At 35.8% G+C, this 25,333-nt stretch overlaps 1 protein-coding gene across 4 annotated transcripts in view; it reads right to left on the reverse strand.

Annotated features, from left to right (window-relative positions):
- Positions 1-23,535, reverse strand: part of Tfb1 (transcription factor B1) — a 74,915-nt gene extending 51,380 nt beyond the window's left edge. For 2 of the 4 annotated variants that reach the window (XM_089098625.1, XM_089098622.1), the window contains exons 1-3: positions 23,456-23,503; positions 15,211-15,365; positions 5,018-5,219 (exon numbers count right to left, since the gene is read on the reverse strand). In XM_089098625.1, coding sequence (XP_088954751.1) covers positions 5,018-5,219; positions 15,211-15,358 — 350 coding nt within the window. In that variant the 5' untranslated portion in view covers positions 15,359-15,365; positions 23,456-23,503. The other 2 variants (XM_089098623.1, XM_089098624.1) reach the window with 2 other exon arrangements.
- Positions 23,536-25,333: the final 1,798 nt, after the last annotated feature.

Raw genomic sequence — 25,333 nt, forward strand, 5'->3', positions numbered from 1 at the left:
TGACAAATCAAGTGTAATATATATATATATATATATATATATATATATATATATATATATATATATATATATATATGTATATATATGTATATATATATATATATATATATATATATATATATATATACATACATGCATATCATATCAATACATACATATATACATACTTATCAATTCATTAAGTCAAAAAAACAAATCAAGAACATATTTTAATGCTATTCTTGGACCGTGTTAATTTTTCAATTTTAATCATCTGGTATATTATTGTGCTTTGCTCATTTTATATGTGCTTTACATGCTCATGTGCTTTACATGCTCATTACATTTTATATGCTCATTACATGTGCTTTGCTGAGGACGGACCATGGAGCAGTGATTGCCAAAGTGAGCGAAACCGTCCCCTGTGGGCGTTGCAGGAAACCAGGGGGAGATGATGGGCATAGGTGCATTTGGAAGGGGGGATGATGATTAGCTGTAGGGAGCAGTGAAGGCATAAAAGAAAAAAGAAAATAGTTATAAAAATGGTAAAACTTACAACAAATTTATAAATAAAATAATGTAAGTTAAGATTTATAAATGTGTTCATTTGTTAACATAATTTTGGTGTTATTTTTTCTTCACTTCATTTATTTTAACTAATTCTAACTTTAACGAATTTATAAACCAAACTATATATATGATACGAGTATGATACTCGTAGCAATAATAATGCAAAACAAAACAGAAAAATTTAATACGTAAAAATACCTGTTGCATTTGAAGACTAGATGACTAAATTATAAATTGTAAAATAAATATTATTTTCATAAATTTATATATGAAAGAAGATATCACAACTTGGAAACAAGATGAAGAAATAGTTTCAAATATATCAACTTGCAGGATAAGGTTACCTCCCAAATTCCAATATATTGAAAGGAGAAGAAGAATGCAACATAACATCATAACATGCGTAAGTATGATTGATATTTGTTAAAGATAAGTAATAAATAGAGCGACTAGAACTGGTGAGTATTGTTGTTATTTTGTTGTAATTATATATCCTTCACAATTAATGATATCATGTTTATTTACATTTCATTAAACAACACCATAAAAGTTTTATTTTTTCTACAGATAATAATGGCTGAACCAAAGACTAAATGTAGACAATATAATATCAAATATTTGAAATGTGGCTTTATTGAGTCGCTTGTAAATATTAAACTGCCAATATGTCGGATTTGCCTGAAAACATTATCAAATCTATGAAGCCTTCTAGACTACAAGAACATTCTACTAAAGTTCATGGTGATAAAAAAAAATAAGGATTTAAGTTATTTTCGTACACTAAATGATAGCCAACCGAAAATTTAGCTGAAAGCAAGGCGACCATAGTAAGATAGCAAGCCGAAAAATTTAGTGAAAAACTTTGACAGAGGCAATACTCTTTTCAACCGCAGTCTCACAAGAGGGCGATGGCTTGCTTGCTTCTTATAATATTCCACTAATGATTGCCAAATTGGGAAAACCTCGTAGTATTGGTGAAGAACTAATAATACTGGCTATAAGTGAAGTAATACGTACTTTGTTACACAAGCCAGCATTTGGTATTATCAAGAAAATTTCTTTGAGCTACAATAGAGTGCAAAGAAGAATTGATGAAATGTCACAAGATGTTGAAGATTCATTGTATGGCTATTTAAAAACACTTCGGACGAATCAATTTTGCCAGAAAACGAAGCTTTGCTTTTAGCATATGTGCGGTTTACCAAGAATTATTATTTGCTAAATATTTGCAAACTGACACGAATGGAGAATCGATATTTCTTATACTAGTTGAGTTCTTTAAAGAAAAACGATAATGTCTTATCAATAGCCACGGATGGTGCTCCAGCGATGGTAGTGCGCTACAGGGGTTTTCTTGCATATTTGAAAAAGGAGATGCCGAATGCATTCACAGTACACTGTGTCATTCATCGCCAACATCTTGTTGCCCAAAATTTAAGTGTACGCCTATATAATTTATTACTGTATGTAATTAAAGCTATCAACACAATCTGACGCAGATCATTGAATGATAGATTATTTAAGCAGCTTTGTATTAAAAATGGTGAAGAATTTAGTTGTTTGTTGCTTCATACAGAAATTCGATGGTTGTCAAAGGGTGCCTGCTAGGATAGGTTTTTCAAGCTATTAACTCGGTGCTAGAGTTCATGAAAGATAAAAATGAGGATTTGCGATCCAAACTAATTCAATCCAAAAATGACATCGCTTACTTGACCGATTTGTTTCAAAAATTTAATGAAAGCGATCTTCAACTTCAAGGTGATGAATTCTTGGTGAAGGAAAATTCAAGTGATGAAAAATTCTTGTGTACAAGCGAAATTTCGGACGAGGGGATTCAGCCAGATTTCAAATTTATCAGGAACAGAAAAAAAGATGGCGACATACTTTCTTATTGTGAGTACGTGGATGCAGCCCATTTAAATTTTAATAAACGATGTAATGATATATTAAAAGTGAATATACCTGATTGGATTTTAGATCCTTTTTCAAGTGCAAATACAGAAGATTCTACAGTTACAAGAAGAATTGATGGAAGTTACTACAAATGATAAATTTAAATTCAGAAGTGGCTACCAACAATTCTGGCTGCAAAAGGAGATCCCTACGGCTTATCCACAAATTTAGGCTGTCATTCAAAAAAAATTTGATTGCATTTCCGTCGTCATACTTAATGGAACATGGATTCAGGGCGGTAACCAATTTATCATAGGCAGCGCAATCGCGCTTCCGAAGTAAAGAACGATGTTGGCACAATGTATTATTTATTTTTTTTTCATACCAGGGCACTTCGTATCGAATGAGTTGTCGTAGAAACTTCAAAAAGGTCTCATTCGATTGGAAATTGGAGTGGCTAGTGCCCTTTTTAATAGTCGAAAGTGATTGGAGGGCAACTAGGCTCTCCACGCCAATCATTCCCCCAAACAAATCCAATCAAAATTTTGAGATAGCCATTTTGTTCAGCATAGTTGATTTCTAGATAGAGAATATGTTTTTGAGGAGGACATTCTCCCAAAACCCCCAGGGCAAGGGTTTTAAGTTATGCCCTGGGGGCATTTAAGAGCGATGTTGGCAAAAAGTATTATTTATTACTTTTTTCCTTTAGAGCAGGGCACTTCGTATCGAAGAAGCTATCGTAGAAACTTCGAAAAGGGCTCATTCAATTCGATATTGGAGTGGCTTGTGCCCTTTTTAATAGTCGAAATGGATTGGAAGGCGACTAACACCCCTTCCACGCCCACCATTTCCCGAAACACATCTAATCAAAATTTTGAGATAGCCATTTTGTTCAGCGTAGTTGATTTCCAGATAAAAATTATGTTTTTGAGGAGGACACTCCCCCACAGCCCTCAGGGCAAGGGTTGTAAGTTATGCCCCGCGGGGGCATATAAGGTTTTTATAGAAGGTGTTGTCGTAGAAACTTCAAAAAAGGCTCATTCGATGTAAATTTCAAAGGGCTAGTGCCCGTTTTGATAGTAAAAAGTGATTGGAGGGCAACTAACCCCCCTCTCACGCTCACCTTTCTCCCAAAGACATCCAATCAAAATTTCGACATAGCCATTTTATTTAACGTAGTTTTAGTTTCTATTAATTAGGTTTTTGAGGATTACAACCCCCCCCCACAGCACTCAGGGCAAGGGTTGTAAGTAAAATACAAATGGATGTGCATTGTCAGTTTAATATACATATAATGATATTTAGTTATAAAAATGTTAATATTATTTGATTTATTAAAGTTATAAAAGTAAAAACATTTATATTTTTCAGTAAAGTGCAAATTTTGTTCTGGCCTTGGGAAGGCATAGGGGTTTCGAGCCCAACTTATGTTAGTTTCTTCTCGTTTTGAGTTTGACTCGGTTATTTATTGTAATTTCTTTTCGTTTTGGGTTTCTTTTATTTATCGATGCTGATTTGTGGTAGTTTCACGCTTGGTAGATTATTTGATTTTATTTTTGCTCATTTTTTGTTTAATGGAGTTCTTTACTTTTCTTTGAAAAACTTAGATTGTGGAAAAAGTGTTTTTAATTGATTAACAAAAAAGAGAAACCGATTGCAAATAGTTGGTCGTGGTGATTTAAGATTACTGCTGACGAAGATAGAACCGAAAATTGCTAAATTCGTACCAGCACACCAGGTTTATCCTTCACATTAAAATTAAGATACATTTTTGTATCATCTTTATTCTGAATTTAATAAATAGTTTCACCATTTCAAACTTCGATGTTCTTAATTTGCAAATTTTTTTTACTATATTTTACGAAAAAACATACAATAATGATATAAAATAATTTAACAGTCGTGCATAGAATGTGAAGACTGAAGAGGAATTACCGAGTAGGAGTAATTTTGATAAGGATCATTATTTTAATAAATAAATCATCAAAAGTTTCGGGAAAAAGCCTTCCCATGATCAGTGATATACTAATTGCGGCGACCGCAAGTCAGCATATCGAATTTTACAGACATATTATATTTTATTACAAATACAGTATGTCTGTAAAATTCAATATACTGACTTGCGGCCCCAGAAAATTAGCACACCGCTGATAATAGAAAGATTTTTTCCCGAAACGTTTGATGATTTATTTAGTAAAATAATGATCGTTATCAAAATTAGTATTTTACTTGTTAATTCCTCTTCTCACAGACACAATAATATTTATATTTCTTATTAATTGTTATTAAAATAAAAAATTCCAAAGGGCGCTGGGTAATATTTTTTTCTGGAAAAGGGACGGTAGGTCAAATAAGTTTGGGAATCACTGATATAGAACTTATTTCAGGATAACAAAGTTTCCATTGTCTTAGTTTAATTCCTCGTTTTTTTTTACTTTTTGTTGTTTGTAAGATATTGAAATATTATTAATTCCATTTACATTTTTCCCAAAAGGACACCCCCCCCCCGCTTTAAGTGCAGCCGAGTAATTCACCAGCCCCCCCTAAGTATAGTTACATTAGTGCAATAGCTTACCTATTCTTCTCCTCTAATTCTTTTGATATCTGTATTTTGAACTTGGGCAGAAGTTGTATCAACCATTCTTTGACTTTTTCTCTGTCTTTCATTTGGGACTCCTTACCTTCGGGATTGCTGAAGAGGAAAGTTGTGGAATTGTCATCATTAAGAACAACTTGAAGCTGAATTCGAGGCTTATCCGCTGGAGAAACTTTCTGCACTAAAAACAGAAAGTTTTTTTTTTCACACAGCAACGGAATTTTCTGAAGTTAAATAAAGCAATCGACAATTGATCCCTTTGAGTCAATTTAGTATCAGACAATGCATGATGATTCAGGAAAAGTTGTCGGATTCTGGAATTGTTGATGACCTTAGAACACTAATATAAAGTTAATACAATGTTGCTAGCAAGGGCGTATCCAAGAGGTCTGTTCAGAGGAGGAAGGAGTTTACGAAAAAAACTTTACAAAACGCATCAAAAATTCATTTATATGCATTTGTGTTACTTTTTCACAAATCAAACAAAATTTCGGTGGGAGGGGGATCAAACCCGGTAGCCCCCCTGGATACGGCCTTGGTCCCTAGGGATAACCTAAAGGAACGAGTTTCGAGCCAAAGAGGAAAAGACACGAATCTGGGGAACTTACGACTTAACAAATTCTAACGAAACATCTGAATTTCAGATGCTTGGTGAGGCGAAAAATGCATGTACACGCAAGTACAAAAAGGAAAAGATCAAAATGGACTTTTTCATATGATTTCACAGCAACGTCAACAAAAAATAACCTATTACTTATTTTTTTTCTAAATATAGTAATAACAATAATAATTTACGGATTAGCCACCATAAAACGCAGAAGTTGATTAACGCACACACAAAAAAAAAAGAAAAGAAAAACATAAAAAATTAGCCTAAACACTCCCAATGACAAAACTACAAAAGCAAATGCATCAAAATAATCGAATAACCGGATAAAGAGACTTAACTATAAATAATCCCCTTCTTCTACCACTGATTCTGAGTTTTTATAGGACACATTATACCCGTAGCACCGAACTTATAAACAATCTGTTGATTTCCATGACAAAACAATAATTACTTGCAAAAAAAAAAAAAAAAAAAAAATATTCGTACATCTTGAATATTGATAAACTTTTAAATGAATTTCACGTTGATATGTTTTTTTATAAGAATTAATAGGCCAGTCTTTCTGTCAAACCGATTACTATTTGTCAGATACGAAAAAAATCTCTAAATTTTAATTAATTTGGCTTGCATCAAAAACCCTTACATGACCCTTTATTATTCCTGTTATAATTAATAATATTAATTAAGTCTGTAATAAAATTTAAAAAGCTACGTATTTGAGATTGTTCATGTCTTATATTTTGAAGTTTATTCTACCAACATGGAAGTTAATATGAAACAGTCCTTGGTTTTCACTTTTAAGGTCTTTCGGCGAACTTCCCCAGGGGACTAGCTGTCTACGAGAGCTGCCAAGAATAAGCTGTTTAAAATTAATAATAATAATATATTGCGAAAACAGGCTTGCGCCTCTATCTACAAAAACTAAAATAATCAAATGCTTTATCACTACAATGATTGCCAATCTTGTTCTTAAATGCATTGACTGAATCTGAGTTAACAGTGTCTGATGGTAGTGCGTTCCGCTCGGAGACAATGCGGTTGCTGAATGCCCATCTACCAACATCTCTTCTGAAACGTTCTTCAGTTAGCTTAAACTCGTGACCTCTCAGGTTATTACTCTTTAATGTTATTATCTCTTCTGGAGGGATGTTGTCGTAGTATCTGTTGCATATTTTGTATACTTCAATAAGATCTCCTTTCAAAAATCGGTATGAGAGGCTTGGGAGCGACATTTTTTTCAAACGGTCTTGGTATGATAAGTCTCTAAGTGATGGAACAAATTTAGTAGCCCTCCTTTGGATTTTTTCTATTGCTTTGCTGTTTTTTTGAAAAAATGGTCTGGTTTTTGTATGACCGTATTCGATCATTGGTCTTACTAACCACTTGAAGAGTATAGAAAACAGTGTTGAGTCAGTAAGAGAGAAATTTCTTCGAATAATTCCCAAGACTTGTGGTGACTTAGAGATGATTGACTCGTAGGGCTTGGTGAAAGTCAGGTCACTGTCTATTGTTATTCCCAAGTCTCGCGCTTCTTCTTGTATAGGTATTTGTTGTCCTTCAAAGCAGTAGTGCCGAGAAATGTGTTTTGGGCCTAGCCGAATGTGACAACTTTTTTCTGTATTCACTTCCATGCTCCATTTTTTCATCCATTCTGCTATTTTGTTTAAGGCTTGCTGTAGTATTTCTGTATCTTCAAGGCTTGTTATTGTGCGAAAGATTTTCGTGTCATCTGCATAAAGCAGTATCTCTGAATCTATGTTATTTGGGAGATCATTTATGTAAATATTTAATAGTAAAGGCCCCAGAACACTACCTTGAACCACTCCACTTGTGACTTTTGTCTCATTGCTGCTAAGATATTATATTTTCTCCAGGCGTTTGTAGCAACAAGTAGCTGGCTTTCTGCTGATCTTTTCTCGAGAAATCCAAACTGTGCGGGTGAAATGAGGCTTCTTTCGAGTAGGTACTGTAATATATTATAGTGGAGTAAAGATTCTAGCATTTTGCATGTGATACAGGTTAAACTGATAGGTCTGTAATTACTTGGATCTGATTTGCTTCTTTTTTGAAGAGGGTAATCACTGTTGCTTGCTTCCATTCATCAGGCAGGGTCCCTGTTTGTAGCTACTTGACAAAAAAGTAGTGCAATGGCGCTGCAATTTCTTGTGTCAGCTCTTTGAGCATGGTACTCTAGGATGTAGGTCATCAGGACCTTCTGATTTGTAAGGGTTTAAATTTTTTAATTTTTTGTAGACCATTTGTATTGTCAGTTCTATTTCTTCAAATTTGCCTGCGTCTAGTGGCTGACATTCCTCTTGACTTTCATCTTTGTCCCTCTCTGTTGTGAAAACTGTGGAAAACTGCTGATTTAGCAGGTTGGCTTTAGCTATTGGGTCTCTGATTGTTAAATTTGTTGCTGAGTTTCTAAGATCGGGAATAACCAGCGGTTCTTTTCTTTTTGAGTTCACGAAGTTCCAAAACGCCTTGGGGTTGATCTTTGAGTTTTCGGCTACTTTCCTCTCCTTTTCGCCTGCTTCTTGTCTAGTGGCTTTCCCGACTTTGTTGGCGATTCTGCGATAATTTCTATGATTACTTTCGGTATCGGTCTGCTTGAGCGTCTACCAGGCTTGCCGCTTGGTTTTTATTAGGTCAAGGATCTCTCGTTTTAGAGGCGGTCGTTTAAAAAATTTGAAAATTTGTAAAAAATCATTTGTGTGGTTAGTTATTACGGATGCAAAATTTCTGTACAAGTTATCTACTAGATCTGTGTTATTTAGTATATCAGTCCGATAGAAAACTTCTAGCTCCGTTCGCATGGTATTGTAATCACCTTTTGAATACATCCACCTCTCTTTTTTTCTCATAGTTTCGCAACTTATAATCACCTCTAAGTAAATTGTAGCCTGGTCCGATTTTCCAACAGGAGGACCTACAGTAAGTTCTTTTATTAGTTCCGTATTACTGCATAGGACTAGGTCCAGTAGTGTTGGTTTGTCGCTTCCTCGGATTCTTGTTGGTTTTTTAATAAGCTGTTCTAGGTAATTATCGTTCACTATCTTCAGAAATTCTCTCTGTGAGGGTGACCCGCTATGCTCTAGGAGGTGTGAAAGGTCCCAATCTATGTTAGGGTAATTGAAATCTCCAATGATGAGAGTTGGTTCTGTTAATCTTTGACATATGGCGTGAATATCTTTAAAGAGTACTTGGTCATTCCCGGCTCTGCTATTTGGACTTCTGTATACTACAGCCAAATTTAGAGTTGCTTGGTTTGTGTTTGATATCTGAAGCCAGAAAATTTCCTGTCCATTTGTTGTTGATGATACTTTCTGGACTGATAAATTGTCTATGACGTAGCAAATAATTCCCCGACCTTCTTCTTGATCTGTGTTCAAGGTGTGGTTTTTGTAGCCGTTGATGGCCAACTCTGGTAAAGTTGGGAGATATCGACAGTGTTTAGGCTTAGCTTAGACCACTGCTGCTATGTCTGGGTTCTTTGCTGCAATTTCTACTTTTAATTCTGATAATTTGTTTGGTAGTGAATCAGCATTTAAATATAATATCTTTAGTGTTTTTACTTTAGTAGCTTTTTTGTTAGGCTTGAAGGATGGTGGCATTTGTTTGGCTTTGGTTATTCTACTTCATATTTGCCGTTGCTCTTCGTTGGAGTCTTCACCTCGCCTACAATGGCTCTGCATCTCCATTTGACGATCGCACTGGGTGCGGGCATTTCTCTTCTGTTGTCTCTTTACGGCGAGTATTTGTCCCTGCATGGGCGTGAGATCTGGGTTTATATATACTTTGGTACGAGTTTCTTCATTTGATGATTTTCTTAGATTTGGAGCTGTCCTCAGGATTGTTTGCCTTTTCATCTCAAGCTCTTGTGATTTTTTTAGCTTAACTAACAAAGTGCGTGGACTACCATCTTCTTTTGGTCTTCCAATCCGGGCAGTTTCTAGTATCTCCCCTTCAGTGATATTTGCCCCGAGCTCGTTTTCTTGAGTCAATTTGACTCAAAAGTGTAAAGTCATTGACAGCAGTAGATTCAGGTACCCCATGACTACAAAATTCATCTTTTTCTGTTCTCTTAATTCCTTTTCTACTTCTACCTGAATAATTGCATTTATCGTCGGCTGGATGTCGTGAGATGAGGGTTTTTCACTATGATTCGAAGGTGTTGCCTCATGAGGTCTGTGAGGTTGAGCTTCTGTTAGCTGTTGCACTTGAAGCTGTAGAAGTGCTACTTTTCGCTTGGAGCAGGAGGTGCATTCGTATTTAAACAGGAGACACTCGCTGTCTTCTCTCTTCATGACCAGCACGAGATCTGCATTTATACCTCGGCAAGAGGCATGTTCCCACTTGTTGCAGAAAAAGCAGAGGAAAGAGGTGGGAATGTCGACATCTTTGTGACAGTAGCTGCATTCTGTGTTGTTATCTGGGAAACTAGTGCTCAAACTTGTTGCAGGAAAAGCAGAGGAAAGAGGTGGCAATGTCGACATCTTTGTGACAGTAGCTGCATTCTGTGTTGTTATCTGGGAAACTAGTGTTCAAAGGAATCTCTTTGGGCTTCGTAGACTGGCTTACCGAGGGACCTTGGCTTTTGGTGGATTCTTCTCTCCGAGTCCCTCTAGTATTTTGTGCTTTTGGTGGAGGAGTTGCTTTATGTTGGTCATTGCTAGAAGATTTGCAACTATAGCATTGCCATTGTCCTCGGAGTTTGTCAGCAGCTTCCTTATTATACGCAAGACCTGCGCAACCAAAGTGGAGCCATTTTAAGCCGTCTCGGCACTGAATTCCTCCTTGAGCTCTTCTTACATTTTTCTTGCAACGTGGGCAGAGTTCTACCATATTTATGTTATTTATTTTGGCAAAGATTTTGTCAGCAAACCTTCAGTTCAATTTGGCAACACTGGCATTACAAGCTTTAAAGATTTAGCGGTAGATAAGACTCGTGGGAAGTACAACACACGAATCACCTTATCCCAGCGGTTTAAGGATAAAAAACCCCGCTAGTACTGTACGGCCTTTTGAATGTTCGTTGTTGCTCACTTCTGCACAGGCTATCTCCGAAAAATGTAGCCCGAATTATATCGCCGAAAATACCAAAATATACTGTCTAAATTTGGCAGCTATGCTGTATTTGGCAACTATGTGACTTCACTTATTCAGAATAAACAGACACACAGGTGGCAAGAAAGATGGTGCTATATTGAGAATAGCACAATAGATGGCGTGCCCGTCTATATGAAAAAAGAAGATGGTGCTGGTGAGAATACCCAGAGAGAAATACCTATACTAAGAATTATAGAAGGTCCCTCAAATACTACTCAACTAAAAATCTATAATTAGAGTGTAGAATGAAATTTGACTGAAAAGACAGTACAGTTTTACAACCATTTTCTCGGCGAGCGTGTCAATCAAAGCGCAAAATATGCCAAGCTTTCCCTTAAACTCCTTAAACTTCTTTAAAACTTACTATGTCCAGTAAATTATTTTCGCCGTACATAGATATCTTTTATTACGCCTTTATCATGGTTGCAGCGGTAGCTGCAACCTAGTAAGGAGCGAACCACAGCCACATGCCGGCCAGCGGCTAAACAAGAATCAAACATAATAGAGGCAGATATATCGTCAGGGACTTCCACCCAGCTGTCTTACAGTATTAAAGGAAAAAGAAGGATAACTAGTCTTTTGAATTAACTCTAACCGAGCCGAAGAAAGACTGAATTAAACAAACCAAAAAACCAAGCCGGAATAAATGAAAGACTATTCATCAATTAGATTGGGTAAGAATCATCTGCTTAGGGATTGACTTAGATTGTCTACTGACCTAATTCTCATTAAAAGTTTGGTCAGGTGATCTTAATTCAAACTGAAGAAAAATGTTATCTCAATCCTTTAATTTTAAGCTACTGTAAATTGGGTTTATAGGAATATCTCCAGTATCTCTATTTATGGATTTTTTTTAATTTCAATTGCCTTCCTAAAATAATGTGGGAAACCATTTGCTTCATATATTACAGTTTTCTCATCAATAAGAACTACATGATCTGGCTTTTCGACAATTTGGAGGGCCAAAGCAGTATCAATATCCTCATTGATATTTTAAATTTCCCATCTCAAAGAAATCTTGTATTCATGCCGTCTTTTCCCTGGGAGCCAGTGTTAATTATCCAAAATCTATGATTTTTTTCTAGCTTCTCTTGCCCACACAAAAAGAGACCTCCGATCTCTTTTGACTCTTAAAAAGTGAACTAGAACTTTCAATTCCCTATCAAATTACCCTCTCTGAAGTTTATACGAGTATTCCTTCCATAAGATCCATATATACCCCCAGGGTATAACTTAGAACGCCTGCCCCCGAGCCCTGAGGGATTGTTTTCACGCTGGAGTTTTTGTTATATGATCTTTGGACTATTTTTTAACAAAATGGCTATCTCAAACTTTTATCGGATGCATTTGGTAAAAAAGGGCGTTTTCGTATCATCTGGAGCTTCTTATTCAAACTTGTGTTACTTCGTCTATTATCCTAGATAGCTTTCTTGGTGGATCAGTTACTTTACCTTTGAAACGCTGAAAGGGCCCGAAAGAATACAATTCCCACCTATTGCCATACTTTATTCTTTCAGTAAAGCTTCTGAACATATTATTTTACCATCACTGACTAGCCTTGCTAAAAATGAGGAGAACCAACTAAGTTTCCACAGGGGGATCAGTTGTGCGTATACTCACCGACCTATGGTTAAAATGTTAAGAATTCCGGTTCAGTTAAAAATAAGGTTCATCTTTGCTTTTTGACCTATCACAAGCGTTATCCTTCAGTTATTTTGCTTTAAATATTGGTATATACATGCATGTTTGCGTCTGAAAGTTTACATCAAAGAATGTACCCCTGTTTGTTGCTTTGTACACCAAGACGGAGCATCCTCCCCTTATATTTTAAAGATGTATATTGCTTCTACTCAAGAACTGATTCGGTCATAGACATAGGCCTACCTTTTTGGTTTGTCAAATGTCTTAGTTGGCTTATGCTGACGATATTATGTTATTTAGCCATTAAAAGTCTGTTTTTTATTTAAAATGGTTGTGACTGCACCACGGTCGTATCCAGTATTTTTTTTTGGGGGGGGGGGGGACAAAAAATCTAATCAACACGTGAAAAGTTTTTATTTGCATCTTTGTTACATTTTTACGAGCCGGACATACATTTCAGGAGGGAAGGGTTCAAAACTCCTAACCCTTCCCCTGGATACGGCCTTGGACTGTACATGATTCAATTTCTGAAATGTGTTTAACTTTGAACACTGAAAAGTGTAAGTATCTATGTTATAACTCGTGTGTTGTCCAATTACAACTGTTTTGACAGTAGTGGTTAATTCCCCTGATCATATATTTTACATGGTTTGGTATTACCGTCAGTTCTGTCATTACAAGTATGCGAAACAAGCATGAATGAGAAGGTAGCAAGTGGTGTTTTCCTTCCTCACCTGAAAATTGCAATGGGTGAGAGATTATATAATAATTTATCTATAATGTCTGCTGAGTTAAATGCCATAATCATGGCATTAGAACACCTTAAGGAAAACCAACCTTTGATTGCAAATTCAAATAATATCATCATATATTCCGACTCTCTATCAAACCTTGAGTTGCTGGCCTCAGCTCCTCAACATAAGTTGGACATTGACACTTATCATTGTCTCAGTATTATTGATAATCTTGCTTCAAGTGGCATAAAAACTTATTTTCAGTACATTCCTAGCCACTCTGGCATAAGTGGTAATCATCAGGATAGAGAGTAAGAGACAAAAACACATACCTGCCACAGATTCAGACATACAAATAGATAAAGACAGAAACTGGGACAAGCAAACATCCATCCAGACCCACTGGCACAGAGACTGAGAGAGACAAAAACACATACACACACATAGACTCAAACATACAAACAGACAGACACAAATCAGGACAAGCAAACACCCACCCAGACACACAGGTACAAAGAGTGAGAGAGACAAAAACACATGCAATCACATAGATTCAGACATGCAGACATACAAAGACAAACACTCAGACAAGCATGCAACCGCCCAGACACACAGGTACAAAGAATGATAAAGACAATAGACGGTTCAAACACACAGATTCAGACATACAAACAGACAGAGATAGGCAACAGGACAAGCATACAACCACCGAAACACACAGGTACAAAGAGAGAGAGAAAAAAATATATATAGAAACACACAAATTCAGACATACAAACAGAAAGAGACAGACACTCTGACAAGCAATCACCCGCCCAGACATACAGGCACAGAGAGTGAGAAAAACACATACAAACACATGGATTCAGACATAAAAACAGACAAAGACTGACACTGGGACACACATTCACCCACCTAGACACACAAGCACAGATAGTGAGAGAGACAAAAACATAAACAAGCACACAGATTCAGACATGCAAACAGACAAAGACAGACACTGGGACATGCATACACCCACCCAGACTCACAGGCACAGAGAGTGAGAAAGACAAAAAAGACATAAAAAACAAATAGACATAGACAGACATTAAGACAAGCAAATTCCCACCCAGACACACAGGCACAGAGAGTGAGAGAGAGAGAGAAAAATACAAACACACAGATTCAGACATACAAACAAACAAAGACAAACACTGGGACAAGCAAACATCCGCCCAGACACACAGGCACAGAGAGTGAGAGACAAAAAAAATACACAAACACACAGATTCATACATACAAACAGACAAATACAGACACAGGGACAAACAAACACCCGCTCAGACACAGAGTGAGAGAGACAGAAACACATAAAAACACACATATTAAGACATACAAACCGAAAAAGACCAGCCAGCCACTTTCTACCTACACCCGGGTACCCGCAGCCAACCTAAAATCCATACTTTTTTTCAAAATAACTTCATTTAAGTTAGGTTCATTACACCCAGACACACAGGCACAGACAGAGAGAGAACAAAAAACACATACAAACACACAGATTAAGACATACAAACAAACGAAGACAGACACTGGGACAAGCAAACACCCACTCAGACACAGAGGCACAGAGAATGAGAGGGATAAAAACGCATAAAAACACACAGTCCCTTTGGATATCATTATCCCTTTGGAATAAGGGATATCATCATATCCCTTTGGAAACCATTCTAGGTCCCTTTGGCTATCATTTTTTGGATATCATTTCAACCCAAATTTTTAGTCAAGAATGAGTACATAGTTCTTACCCAAATCAAGTTGAGCATCCCCTTCCGACTCTAAACAATATCTAACACAGCACATGTACAGACAAATTTAATGAGGCCATATCTTCAATCAATTTTTCAGGAGGAGTTCATTTTACAAATCTTGAGGTGATTCCTCCCATATCCCAAATTTACAGGTGCATATTAGGTAAACCTACAAAACCACATACATATTTATCAACCTTTTGAGAAAGCAGAATTGTAGATGGAGCACAAAAAAGCCCAACAGCATAATACCACTGTAATAGCATCAAAGAATTTCATACTTACTATTAATATCAGTATAATTATGGCTTATAGCAAATGTTTCTTTTCCTTCTGGTATCCATCCAATACGAGTCTCCATAACATAAAGGGATCCATCAATTTTTTTGTGCCGCACAAAGGGTACCATAAGTAGAATATCTTCAGATGCCATATTTTAACTAAAAAAGGAAAAAAATAGCTACTGAGCGTCACTGTATACTGTAGCGTCTTCTTTTTCCAAACATGATACACATTTCATACCACGCGTATAATGACTGAGCAAATACGTCACAACCTTAGTTCAGTTGCTATTTGTGAATTGAAGAGTCGTGAATTCAAGACACCAAAAACAGGTTTTTTCATAGGCATACTATGATGTGTACATCAGAATTGCACATGCGCAAAGGCAGTGTATGAATCTAGTGTGGTTTTAAATGTGTTTCAACTTTATTTTAACAGAGGGTATAACATTTGTCGATACTGTATATTCTTTCTACTGGGCTGAACGTTGCCAACAGCAGAAGGTCGGTTTTAGAAACATGTCTTCCTTTTGCTTGGATGCAACTTTCATGAAAATATTTTTTTTTCAAAAATATGCCACCTGACAACAATTTCAAGGAATTATATGCCTTAGACATGTATATATTAAAAAATATATATTTGTTAGTATACAAAGCAATATTAAAAATTTAATGGAAAATGAATAGAAATTATTCAGTGCTGATCCTCCCATTTTAGTCTTCTGCTCTTAATGCCAAAGTTTGACCGCATTCAGATTTGATACAAGTAAGCATTTTTGAATGCTTTAAAGTAGTTTTCGAAATTTCATAGTGCTAAAACAGCTAAGCACCACTTCAAAAGTTATACAACTGTAAAATTGCTATTGTGCCACCTAAAAATTGAATTATTTCACCATTGAATTTGTCTAACCTCTCTTAATGAGAATTTGATTAGCCTGAATATTTTATTTATGAACAATGTTGAATATTTTAAATGCACTGTGGAGCCTAATCTAGGACACAAATTTAAAGCTTGAGCAAATTCTTGGAAAATGCAGTCCCACCTTGGACACTGGTTTTAAAGTTAGAAGAAAAGATCTAAATCATAGATAGACGAACTCATTATTGGATATATTCAACCTAAGGCAAGTGTTGTGTAGCAGAGAAATTGCAGGGTAGAGACACTAGTTTCTGGTGCACTAAGCATTGACCAATACTTCCATGCCTTTGAATTACCTCATTTACATTTTAATTTTATAGATTTTAATATCACTGAAAGCCTCATGCACCTTGGGACGTTGACCAAGCCTGCTCAGTGCAAGTGCATGTTCTTTGGTACCCTGTTCTGGTGGAGCTTCACTTCTCCCAAAGAAATCAAATGAATACACAACTAAAGTTCGGTAAACAGGCGCTTACGCAAGAGGAATGGAGATTTCAGGACCAAGACTCTCAAAATGTCATAATTTTTTATGATTTTATGTTGTTTCTGTATTGTTTCACAAAATTGCCAAATTTTTTTGATGCCTCTCCCACAAAATATATACCTACAACTAAGCCTATCCTGGGGTATAAGCTTCCATGAATAATAATTACACATGCCAAACCTATTAAATATATATTAAAAGAGGTACAAATCAGGGTTCTTTAAACTAAATGAATAGAAATGTATAATGAACCTCATCCCAAGTTTCTAAAACAACGCATTTAATGCAAAATTGTGGAAAGAAAATCATGCATAGGGCCTAATACATTGGAGGTACATGACCCTTAACTAAGTCAGCGCTAGTGCTTTGACTCAGAATGATAAGGCTTGCACAGCTATCAAACTTTTAGTTTCAAAACACATCAGTTTTGTTGGCTGTTTTTGATTATTTGTCTTTAATTAAAATTTCTCTCTCTCTCTCTAAATGTGGTTCCAATTTGAAATTATGCATCCAGTTCCTAAAAATGGCAGTTCTGTTTTTCTTAGTTTTTTTTCTGACAGTTCTTTATATTTTTATATATTCTTATTTATATGGGTACATTATACAGCAATTTATGGTTTTTTTTTCTTATTATCCTGTTGACTAGTACAAGCCTAGCCAGAGGTTTGAGAGCAACACGCAAATTGAAACTCATCTTCTGTAAGATAAGGTAAGGGTAGATCTGGTTGTGATTTTTTTTTGCATTGTACCTACAATTTTTGTGTTTCTTTAAAAATTAAATGCATAAGAAAGAGAGAAAGGACCAAGCCAGTAATTATCAAACTGAAACTCATCTTCTGTAAGGTAAGGGTAGATCTGGTTGTGATTCTTTTTGAACTGTGCCTCCAATTTTTGTGTTTCTTTGCAAATTAAATGCATAAGAAAAGAAAGGACCAAGCCTTCAAGAAAGGAAGAAAGGACCAAGCCAGTAATTATCACCCTATAAATCTTGCTTCTGTTGTATGTAAGATCCTTGAGAGCATCATAAATGATGCACTGGTCCCTTGCCTTGAAAGAAATCAGTCACTTTCAAAAAGTCAGCATGGTTTCTGTAAAGGTCACTCAATCAACATAAACCTCATTGAATCATATGACTTTGTGACCAGACTCTTTGACAAAGGCTTTCCAGTGGATGTCATATTGCTTGACCAAGTAAAAGCCTTTGATAAAGTACAACATCAACATCTTCTCCTGAAACTGGAACCATGGTGCATGAGGATATAGTTGCCTGGATTGAAGCCTTTCTTAATGGAAGAACTCAGAGGGTATTATTTTATGATGTCACCAGTAAAACTGTTTATTCTGATGACATTTCTGTCATTAATGGAGTTCCACAGGGCAAAATCGTAAGCCCACGTCGTTCAGCATATATATATTAACGACTGTACAACTAACCTGAAAAATTCACTGACACTGTATGCTGACAGTTGTCAGTTCTTAGGACAGGCCCAAATTAGCCCCAATCACTCAACAATCAAAGAAAATTTAAATGAACTATCTAGATGGTCATCTGAGTGGGGTTTGCAGTGCAACGTGTCAAAATGCAAAGTCCTGCATCCTGGACAACCTTACCATTTTCGAGATGACCTACTTGAAGCTGTAAATGAGGAGAAGGACCTGGGGGTTATTGTCAATGACAAACACAAATTCCATAGCCACACAAGCTAAACTTACTAAAGCAAACCAAGCCCTAGGGATCATAAAACCAATGTTTACCACCAGGAAGCTGTGTGTGGTCCTGCTGTTAGGCTACTTTGCCTTGTTTTGTAACAGGAATAGTAAAATATTTGACAAATGGTGAGTGAAAAAAAGTACAACTGTTCACATGTGCTTTACTTCTATCTATATGTCTTGAACAAAATAAAAGAAATTGTTGCTAAACTTTGTCCCACTTGTATCTTGCTTTGTTGAGGTTGCTTCTTTTTATTTATCTTTGTTTACTTATTTCCTTAGCTGGTCAGTGATGAAACAAAGATTTGTATCCCACAAAAGAACACATTTTGCTAAGGACCGTGTTTAAAGAAAATGTTTGTGAACAGTTTATTGCTTTGTCAGATAGGTGCAGGTTTCTGAAAATGTTTCATTTTCCACCATGTTCATCCATAGCTGACCTATGTTTTTTTTAAGTACAACATGATTGAAAAAAAAAAACAAACAGAGGAAACAGCATGTTTTCAAAGACAACCTTGATGGTAATGAGTCAAAGATGAGAGGGTGTCAAACCTATAAGACAACCTGAGGATTTCAGCAATTTGGATTCTGATGGTATGACAGAACAGCCTCCAAGAAAAAGTACTCCAAGCAAAGATTTCTTTAAGAAAAAGCCAAGTAATTTTTCTCAGAGGCAAATTGATGATCAAATAGTGGAAAACGTAATTGATGAAATGCAGCTTCTTGTGACTGTGGAGAAAAAAGCTTTCAAAAACCTTGTACAAGGCTTGATTCCTTATACAAGAATTATGTTTCAAGGCACCATGTCAACTCATATAGACCAGTGGCTCCTAGAAATGTCAACAAATATGAAGAGAAAATTTGCTAACTTGGATTGTGTTTGCATTACAACAGATTTATGAATTACCAATCATAAGAGCTACATTGGCACTACTGCATACTGCTGAAACAAGAACCTTAGCCGAGGGTCAGCTGCAAACACTTGTCAAATATTCAAAGGAGCACATGATTATTCTTCTTGTACCAATCATGTTAATAAGATTTACAAAACTTGTGGTCTCCTGTACACAAACATTAGAAAACTGTGATAGATAATGGAAGTAATTTCATGAAAGCTTTCAGGGAATTTGCATATCCCAGTATTCCTAATGACACTATGCTTGACAAAAATGATGATAATGGAGATTCTGAAAGCAAAAATGACACCTTTGCAATCACTTCAGTGGGAAAATTTGCTTGACTTGTAGAAAGAAAAATGGGATAAAACAGAAGAATCTGGAAGTCAATACTACTTATTCTCTCATTTGTATTGTGTGAGCCACACCCTGAATCTTGTTGCTAGTAAAGATTGTGAAACAGTCATGTCACAAAGACATTTCAGAGCTGGTAAGGCAGCACAAAAGCAGTGACCAGCATAAAGCATGCACCATTTCCTGGACCAAATTTAAACCTATTCAGATGGAGACAGCTGAATCTGTTGCTTCATGCCTCTCCAAAGAATGTGAAAATGAAATATTAGAGAACAGAAAGTATGTTAAGACTCTGCCAAAAACTACAGCCTTACTTGGACAGCAAGCTCTTGCATTTTGTGGCCATGAAGAAGAAGTCCAATGCCAATCAAGGGAAATTTGTTGAGACAGTAGGTCTTAACAGAGGTCAACACAGACCTGATGGATAAGTCTTGAAAGGCCTATGACCATTACTTCTCACATGAGTATCAAAACAAATACATTGACATCATAGGAAATAAAATTGAAAGTTCTATCACAAAAGAAGTCAGAGAAGCAAAATATTTTGCTGTTCTTGCTGACAATACAAAAGACCTCTCAAAAATGGAACAACTTACAATCTTAGTGTGCTATGTTCATGATATGAAAATAAAAAAAAGAGCCATAGGTTGCTACCACATGCAGCATAGGTTGCTACCACAGGATTTTGGCAGCTTTATTTACTACAAAATAAAGGGTATCAGCATTGACTGGTCAAGTCTATTGGACACTGTTATGACAGGGCAAGTGTAATAAGTGGACATTTTTCAGGAGTACAAGCCTAACTCCAGGAAAAAACACTGCAAGCAGTGTACACTTACTGTCATTGCCATAGACTTAACCTTGTTATTGGTGATTGTATGCAGAAAACACAAAGAATTGTGTCAGTATTTTTAGTTTTGCAAACAGTTTATGGTTTTGTTTCTAACAGCAACACTTGATAGCACTTGTATGTTGAGGCCCAGAAAACTCCCAATGTGTCCATGCTAATGCCTGAAAGGACAGTTGTGACTTTGGTCTTACTGGTACAGATCAGTGGCTAAAATTCTGGTAAGATGACTGCATATTTGCAGTTCTGTTAGTTGCTCAAGAATCTTCTGACAGGGAGGAAGCAGCAGAAGCTAAAGGTCTTAAGAATCAACTAGAATTGTTTCCCTTCATTTTCAGGGTGCATGTCATTCACAAATTTCTTGCAGTGATCAACCCTTTATCTGAACAGCTGCAGGCCCCAGATCTGATCATTTCAGACTCCTGCACTTTAATCACCACAACAAAAAACCAACTGAAGACAATGAATGATATTGAGTATTTTCAAGTCATATATGGCAAGTCTAAGGAGATGGCTATTAATGTTGGAGCTGGTCTGTTGGAAACAAGCACTCTGCTTCAACCATACCAGAAAAATCAAAACAAGTTCAGAAGATATCCAGAAGACTCAGGGACTATTTGACAACATCAGCACTTGGGAAGCACAGTACTGAATCTGAGGGCATAAGAACAGAAGAGAAAATGTGAAAAGAGCTCTACAAGGTTCTGGACAGAGTGGTAAATGAGTTTGAAGAGTGCTTTTCATTTGAAGAGACTTTTTGAACACATATTTACTTCTCAAGACTGCAACATACTTCAATACGGCTGGCATCAATGTTATAGAGCTGAAGAGTCAAGCTTTGGTAGCTCCTGCATATGTGTCATAGCTTCCACAGAAACCAGAAAATGCTTTAGACTTTTTCAAAAGCCTAAGAGGATTGAAAGAAGCTTATTCTGAGGTTCTTGAGGTCACAAGGGTAGTCCTCACACTCCTCCTTACAACATTCTCAAATGAATGATTTTTCTCTGTGTTGTCCTTTGTGAAGGATTATCTTCAAACAACAATGGACAACAAGCAACTTTCACATTTGCTCCTTATTTTCTCTGAAAAGGCTGCAGCAAAAGAGCTTGACTTTGAAAAGGTTGTGGATAACTTTGCAAAAATGAAGCCAAGGGGTCAATATCTACCAAATCATATTATTGAGTTAGGACTAAAGTGAATACACAATTTGATGCCCTTTTTTATGCTTATTATTAATATAATAAGCATTTCTATCGGAAATGAATTTCAGCCCCCCCCCTATATAGGCTATACCTAACCTAACCCGGAATTGGCCGATATAGGGGGGGGTGAAATTCATTTCCAATAGAAATGCTTATTAGCCTATATTCGTAATCAGCATAAAAAAAGGCATTGAATGGTGTATTCACTTTTGTCATAACTCAATAATATGATTTTGTAGATATTGACCAGCCAAGGAGATATCTATTGCTTAAGTAACTGCACATTACTTTCAGTTTTTAATTTATTTCATAAATATTCCATCCTGTAACAACTTTTTGGTCCCTAACCAGGTTGCAAAAGACAAAATCTAAATAAATTATGTTGCTTTAATGTGTATCCAAAGACTAATTTGAAAAGTAGTCTACCAAACAGAGTAATTACATTTTGAGTCTGTACAGGGCCCAAAATTGATCTTTGTCCCCCTCAAGGTTTTCTGAAATGGTGCCACTGCTTTCTAGTATGCAGAAAAATTATAGGCCTATGTAGCACATTTTGGAGTTGCTTCAACTTTACCTTACCCCTCTCCCCTTTGAATGTGCAAATATATACCCCAGACCATATATTTCCCATGTGTTTTTCTATTTCTTGATTTGGTGAGAGAATACATAGGCTATAATTTATGGGTAGGCTAACAAGTTGAAACAAGAGGGACACATAATAAAATGCATTGGAAATATATAATTTTGGCTGTATATTTGCATGTTAGGTGGGGGGATTGAGGGTGAATTATAGCCTAGGGTAAAAGACCTCTTTTTGGGAAAGACCACTTTTCTTTGGCATTTTGGAAAAATAGCAATGGGTTTTTGGACTGCCCCTTTTTTACTACAGTAGCCTATGACACTATGCAAGTGAAGACCCAATCATCTTTCACTAAAGCCAGCCCAGTGGGAGTAATTTGTCATCATAAATCCAATGTGTGGTCTCTTTTTTGACAAGCAAGTGAAATGATATAAATATATATTTAATATTTGTGATTTACAGAACAAAAATCAAGAAATAAAAGTTATATTTTTAGAATCAGAAGTTAATCAGCTTTCTATTAATAGCCTATGTGCATAATACTGAAACACTAAAAAGATATTTACATCAAAATAGGATAATTGGTATTTCCTAAAAGAGGTCTTTCTTGTTAAGTCAATAAACTAATCATTTTCAGTGAATGATCTTAAATAATTTCAATAATAACCATGTTGTTGTATAGCTTTGAATTTTAACTAGTCATTGGATTATAAAAACCTTTTCTTCTCTAATTTGATAACAAGATATGAGGTCTTGAGTTTTACATAATTTTGATATATTGGATACTGGTCTTTTACCCTATAGGAAGTGGCTTTGAATGTGTTAAATCCAATTTTTCAGCATATCTCCTTCTTACAAGCCCTAGTTGTGCATTAATGCTCCTTTAACTCTTATGGTTTATCCTGGAAGCAGGTCTGAAAATTTTATAGGCCTAGGATAATAGGTTTGAAAATATTCAAACTGTAGGCTAGGCTATTAGCCTAGGCTATTTAAGTTAGAATTTTCTTATAAGGCTATTTTCTAGGCTAGCATTTGTTTGAGGAGAAGGGATGAAGCAGACCATTAATAAAATGAGTAGCCTACCTATTTTCCTCTGCTTTGCCCCTAGCCTGGTTTGGGGTGTTGTATTACCTAGGCTTAGACAAACAAGCTTCCAAAAATTAGAAGCACCTAAAGTGGAAGTTAAGCGTAAACCTTAAAGAAGTTCTGTCCGAAAAAGCTCTTTTTGTGAAAAAATAAGGCCCAGATAGTACATACTACTTTTCAAACCCTCTTTAAGCCTAATAAAAGAGGGCTACTAAGAATTTCAAAAGTTTACTTGTTGAGGTGATATTCTGACCTGAGCACAGTTGCCAACAGTTTCAGATAAATGTGCCAGTTGTTCAGCAAGAACAGTATAACGAGAATTTGGTACCGTCTAAAGACTATGGTAGAAAGTTTATCGCTGATGTCCTCAACGTTTAATAGGGTTAGATACAATCCATTTAATTGAGGGAAATCCATGTTAAGGCCTACAAAATAACCTTAGGTAGGGACAACAGGGGTGTAATTTTTTAAAATATCGGGGGAGGGGGGGGGGGAGGAGCAAAGTTGGAGCCAATTTTCTCAAATCAACTGAAGATCACAGTGAAAACTGAAAAATGAGCCATATATTACCAAAAAACAAAGGTATACTAAAGAAAACTACTCTATTTATTGGGAATGAATTATGCAGGATTTTTCCAGACTGAGTTTTTGCAGAAACTAAATTTAAGCTGGGGGTCAAACTGAGGGCTAGGGATGGGGGGGGGGGTGTCGGCAAAATTGGGTCTTGAGGGGGCAGTTTTCCCTTTGTCATATAGCAAATTAAGCCAGTGGGGCAACCTTTTGTGGGAAGGCTTTCTCGAGTACTTCGTCATACTACCACGTGATGTCAGTCCCAAAAAGAGTCGAAATCTTGGTGTTCCACATTTCCCAACTATCTGTAATACCATATTTTTTCCTATGACTTTTATTCATCATTGTATAAGGAGATTTTCGAGCGATCTGGTTCCAAATGTGTCATTTTAGATTTCGAAATATGTCAGTTTTGACATTTTATCTTTTCTATGGAAAAATTTGTCTAAGTTTTCAAATGCTCCCTTTTTCAAGAGTTCAAAAAAACACACTTATGAAATATCGAATCTAATCAACATATATTTGCCCTACTAACTAAAGCTACTTACAGCAATCAATTGTCTCATTGTCATTCAAAAAGAACATGTGACCGCACCTATATACACCAACTATATGCCTTTTGCCAAAATTATTATTTTTCAGTATTATGCCATGTACATGTAATTGTTCTAAACCATTCTTTTTCTTATTGTCCTTTTGAATACATAGTTAGTCTTGTTTCATATTAACAAGAATTGTTTATGATAATAAAACGTTAAGAGGATATTCAACTTTGATCATACTTAACAATTCGAAACACTTCTAATAAAATTTCGGAAACATTATAATACTTTATTAATTACAGTGGAAAAATTTACTGCAAAATAAATTTGAAATCAAACCAAGCAGATATAATAGTTTAAATGTTCTACCGTAGAACGTAAAGAAAACTGATGAACATAGTAGGTATAGCTAAAAAATTCTAAAGCATATCTTGAATGTCACAATCTGTAATAAAGTCCACTAATGAGCTAAAAATTTTATTTCTGAAAATCATTTTAATTTGTATACTCGAATAAAAACTTTTTGCAGGAATAGCTTGAAAATTATATCTTGTTTCATCAGCAAAACAGGTTTTCTGTATTTGCGATTGACCATGCCAAGTACATAAAACAAGAAAGCATAATTTACAAGGAAAAATCAATATAGGCGTATTTAATTAAAAAAAAAAAATAAAACTCTGTAATACCCCAAAAAAATCAACAATGGTCGGCTCCGCTTTAAATTCTGTCTTACATTTTAATTTTTAATCTTTGCACCATATGGCCACCATTAATTCGTCGGTTGATTAATATACGGCGTTTTCAATGCGAGCAAACGATATATTTTTTTATTATTATAAATATATAATAAAATTTAATTGAAAAATACTTAGTTATAAAACAAATTTGAAATGTAAAAATACTCTAATGTAGCATATTTGTCAAAAAGCCCAAAGCA

The sequence above is a fragment of the Artemia sp. Qi Xiang Cuo genome, chromosome 13 (genome assembly GCF_049724085.1).
Source record: "Artemia sp. Qi Xiang Cuo chromosome 13, ASM4972408v1, whole genome shotgun sequence".
In the NCBI taxonomy this organism is placed as follows: domain Eukaryota; kingdom Metazoa; phylum Arthropoda; class Branchiopoda; order Anostraca; family Artemiidae; genus Artemia; species Artemia sp. Qi Xiang Cuo.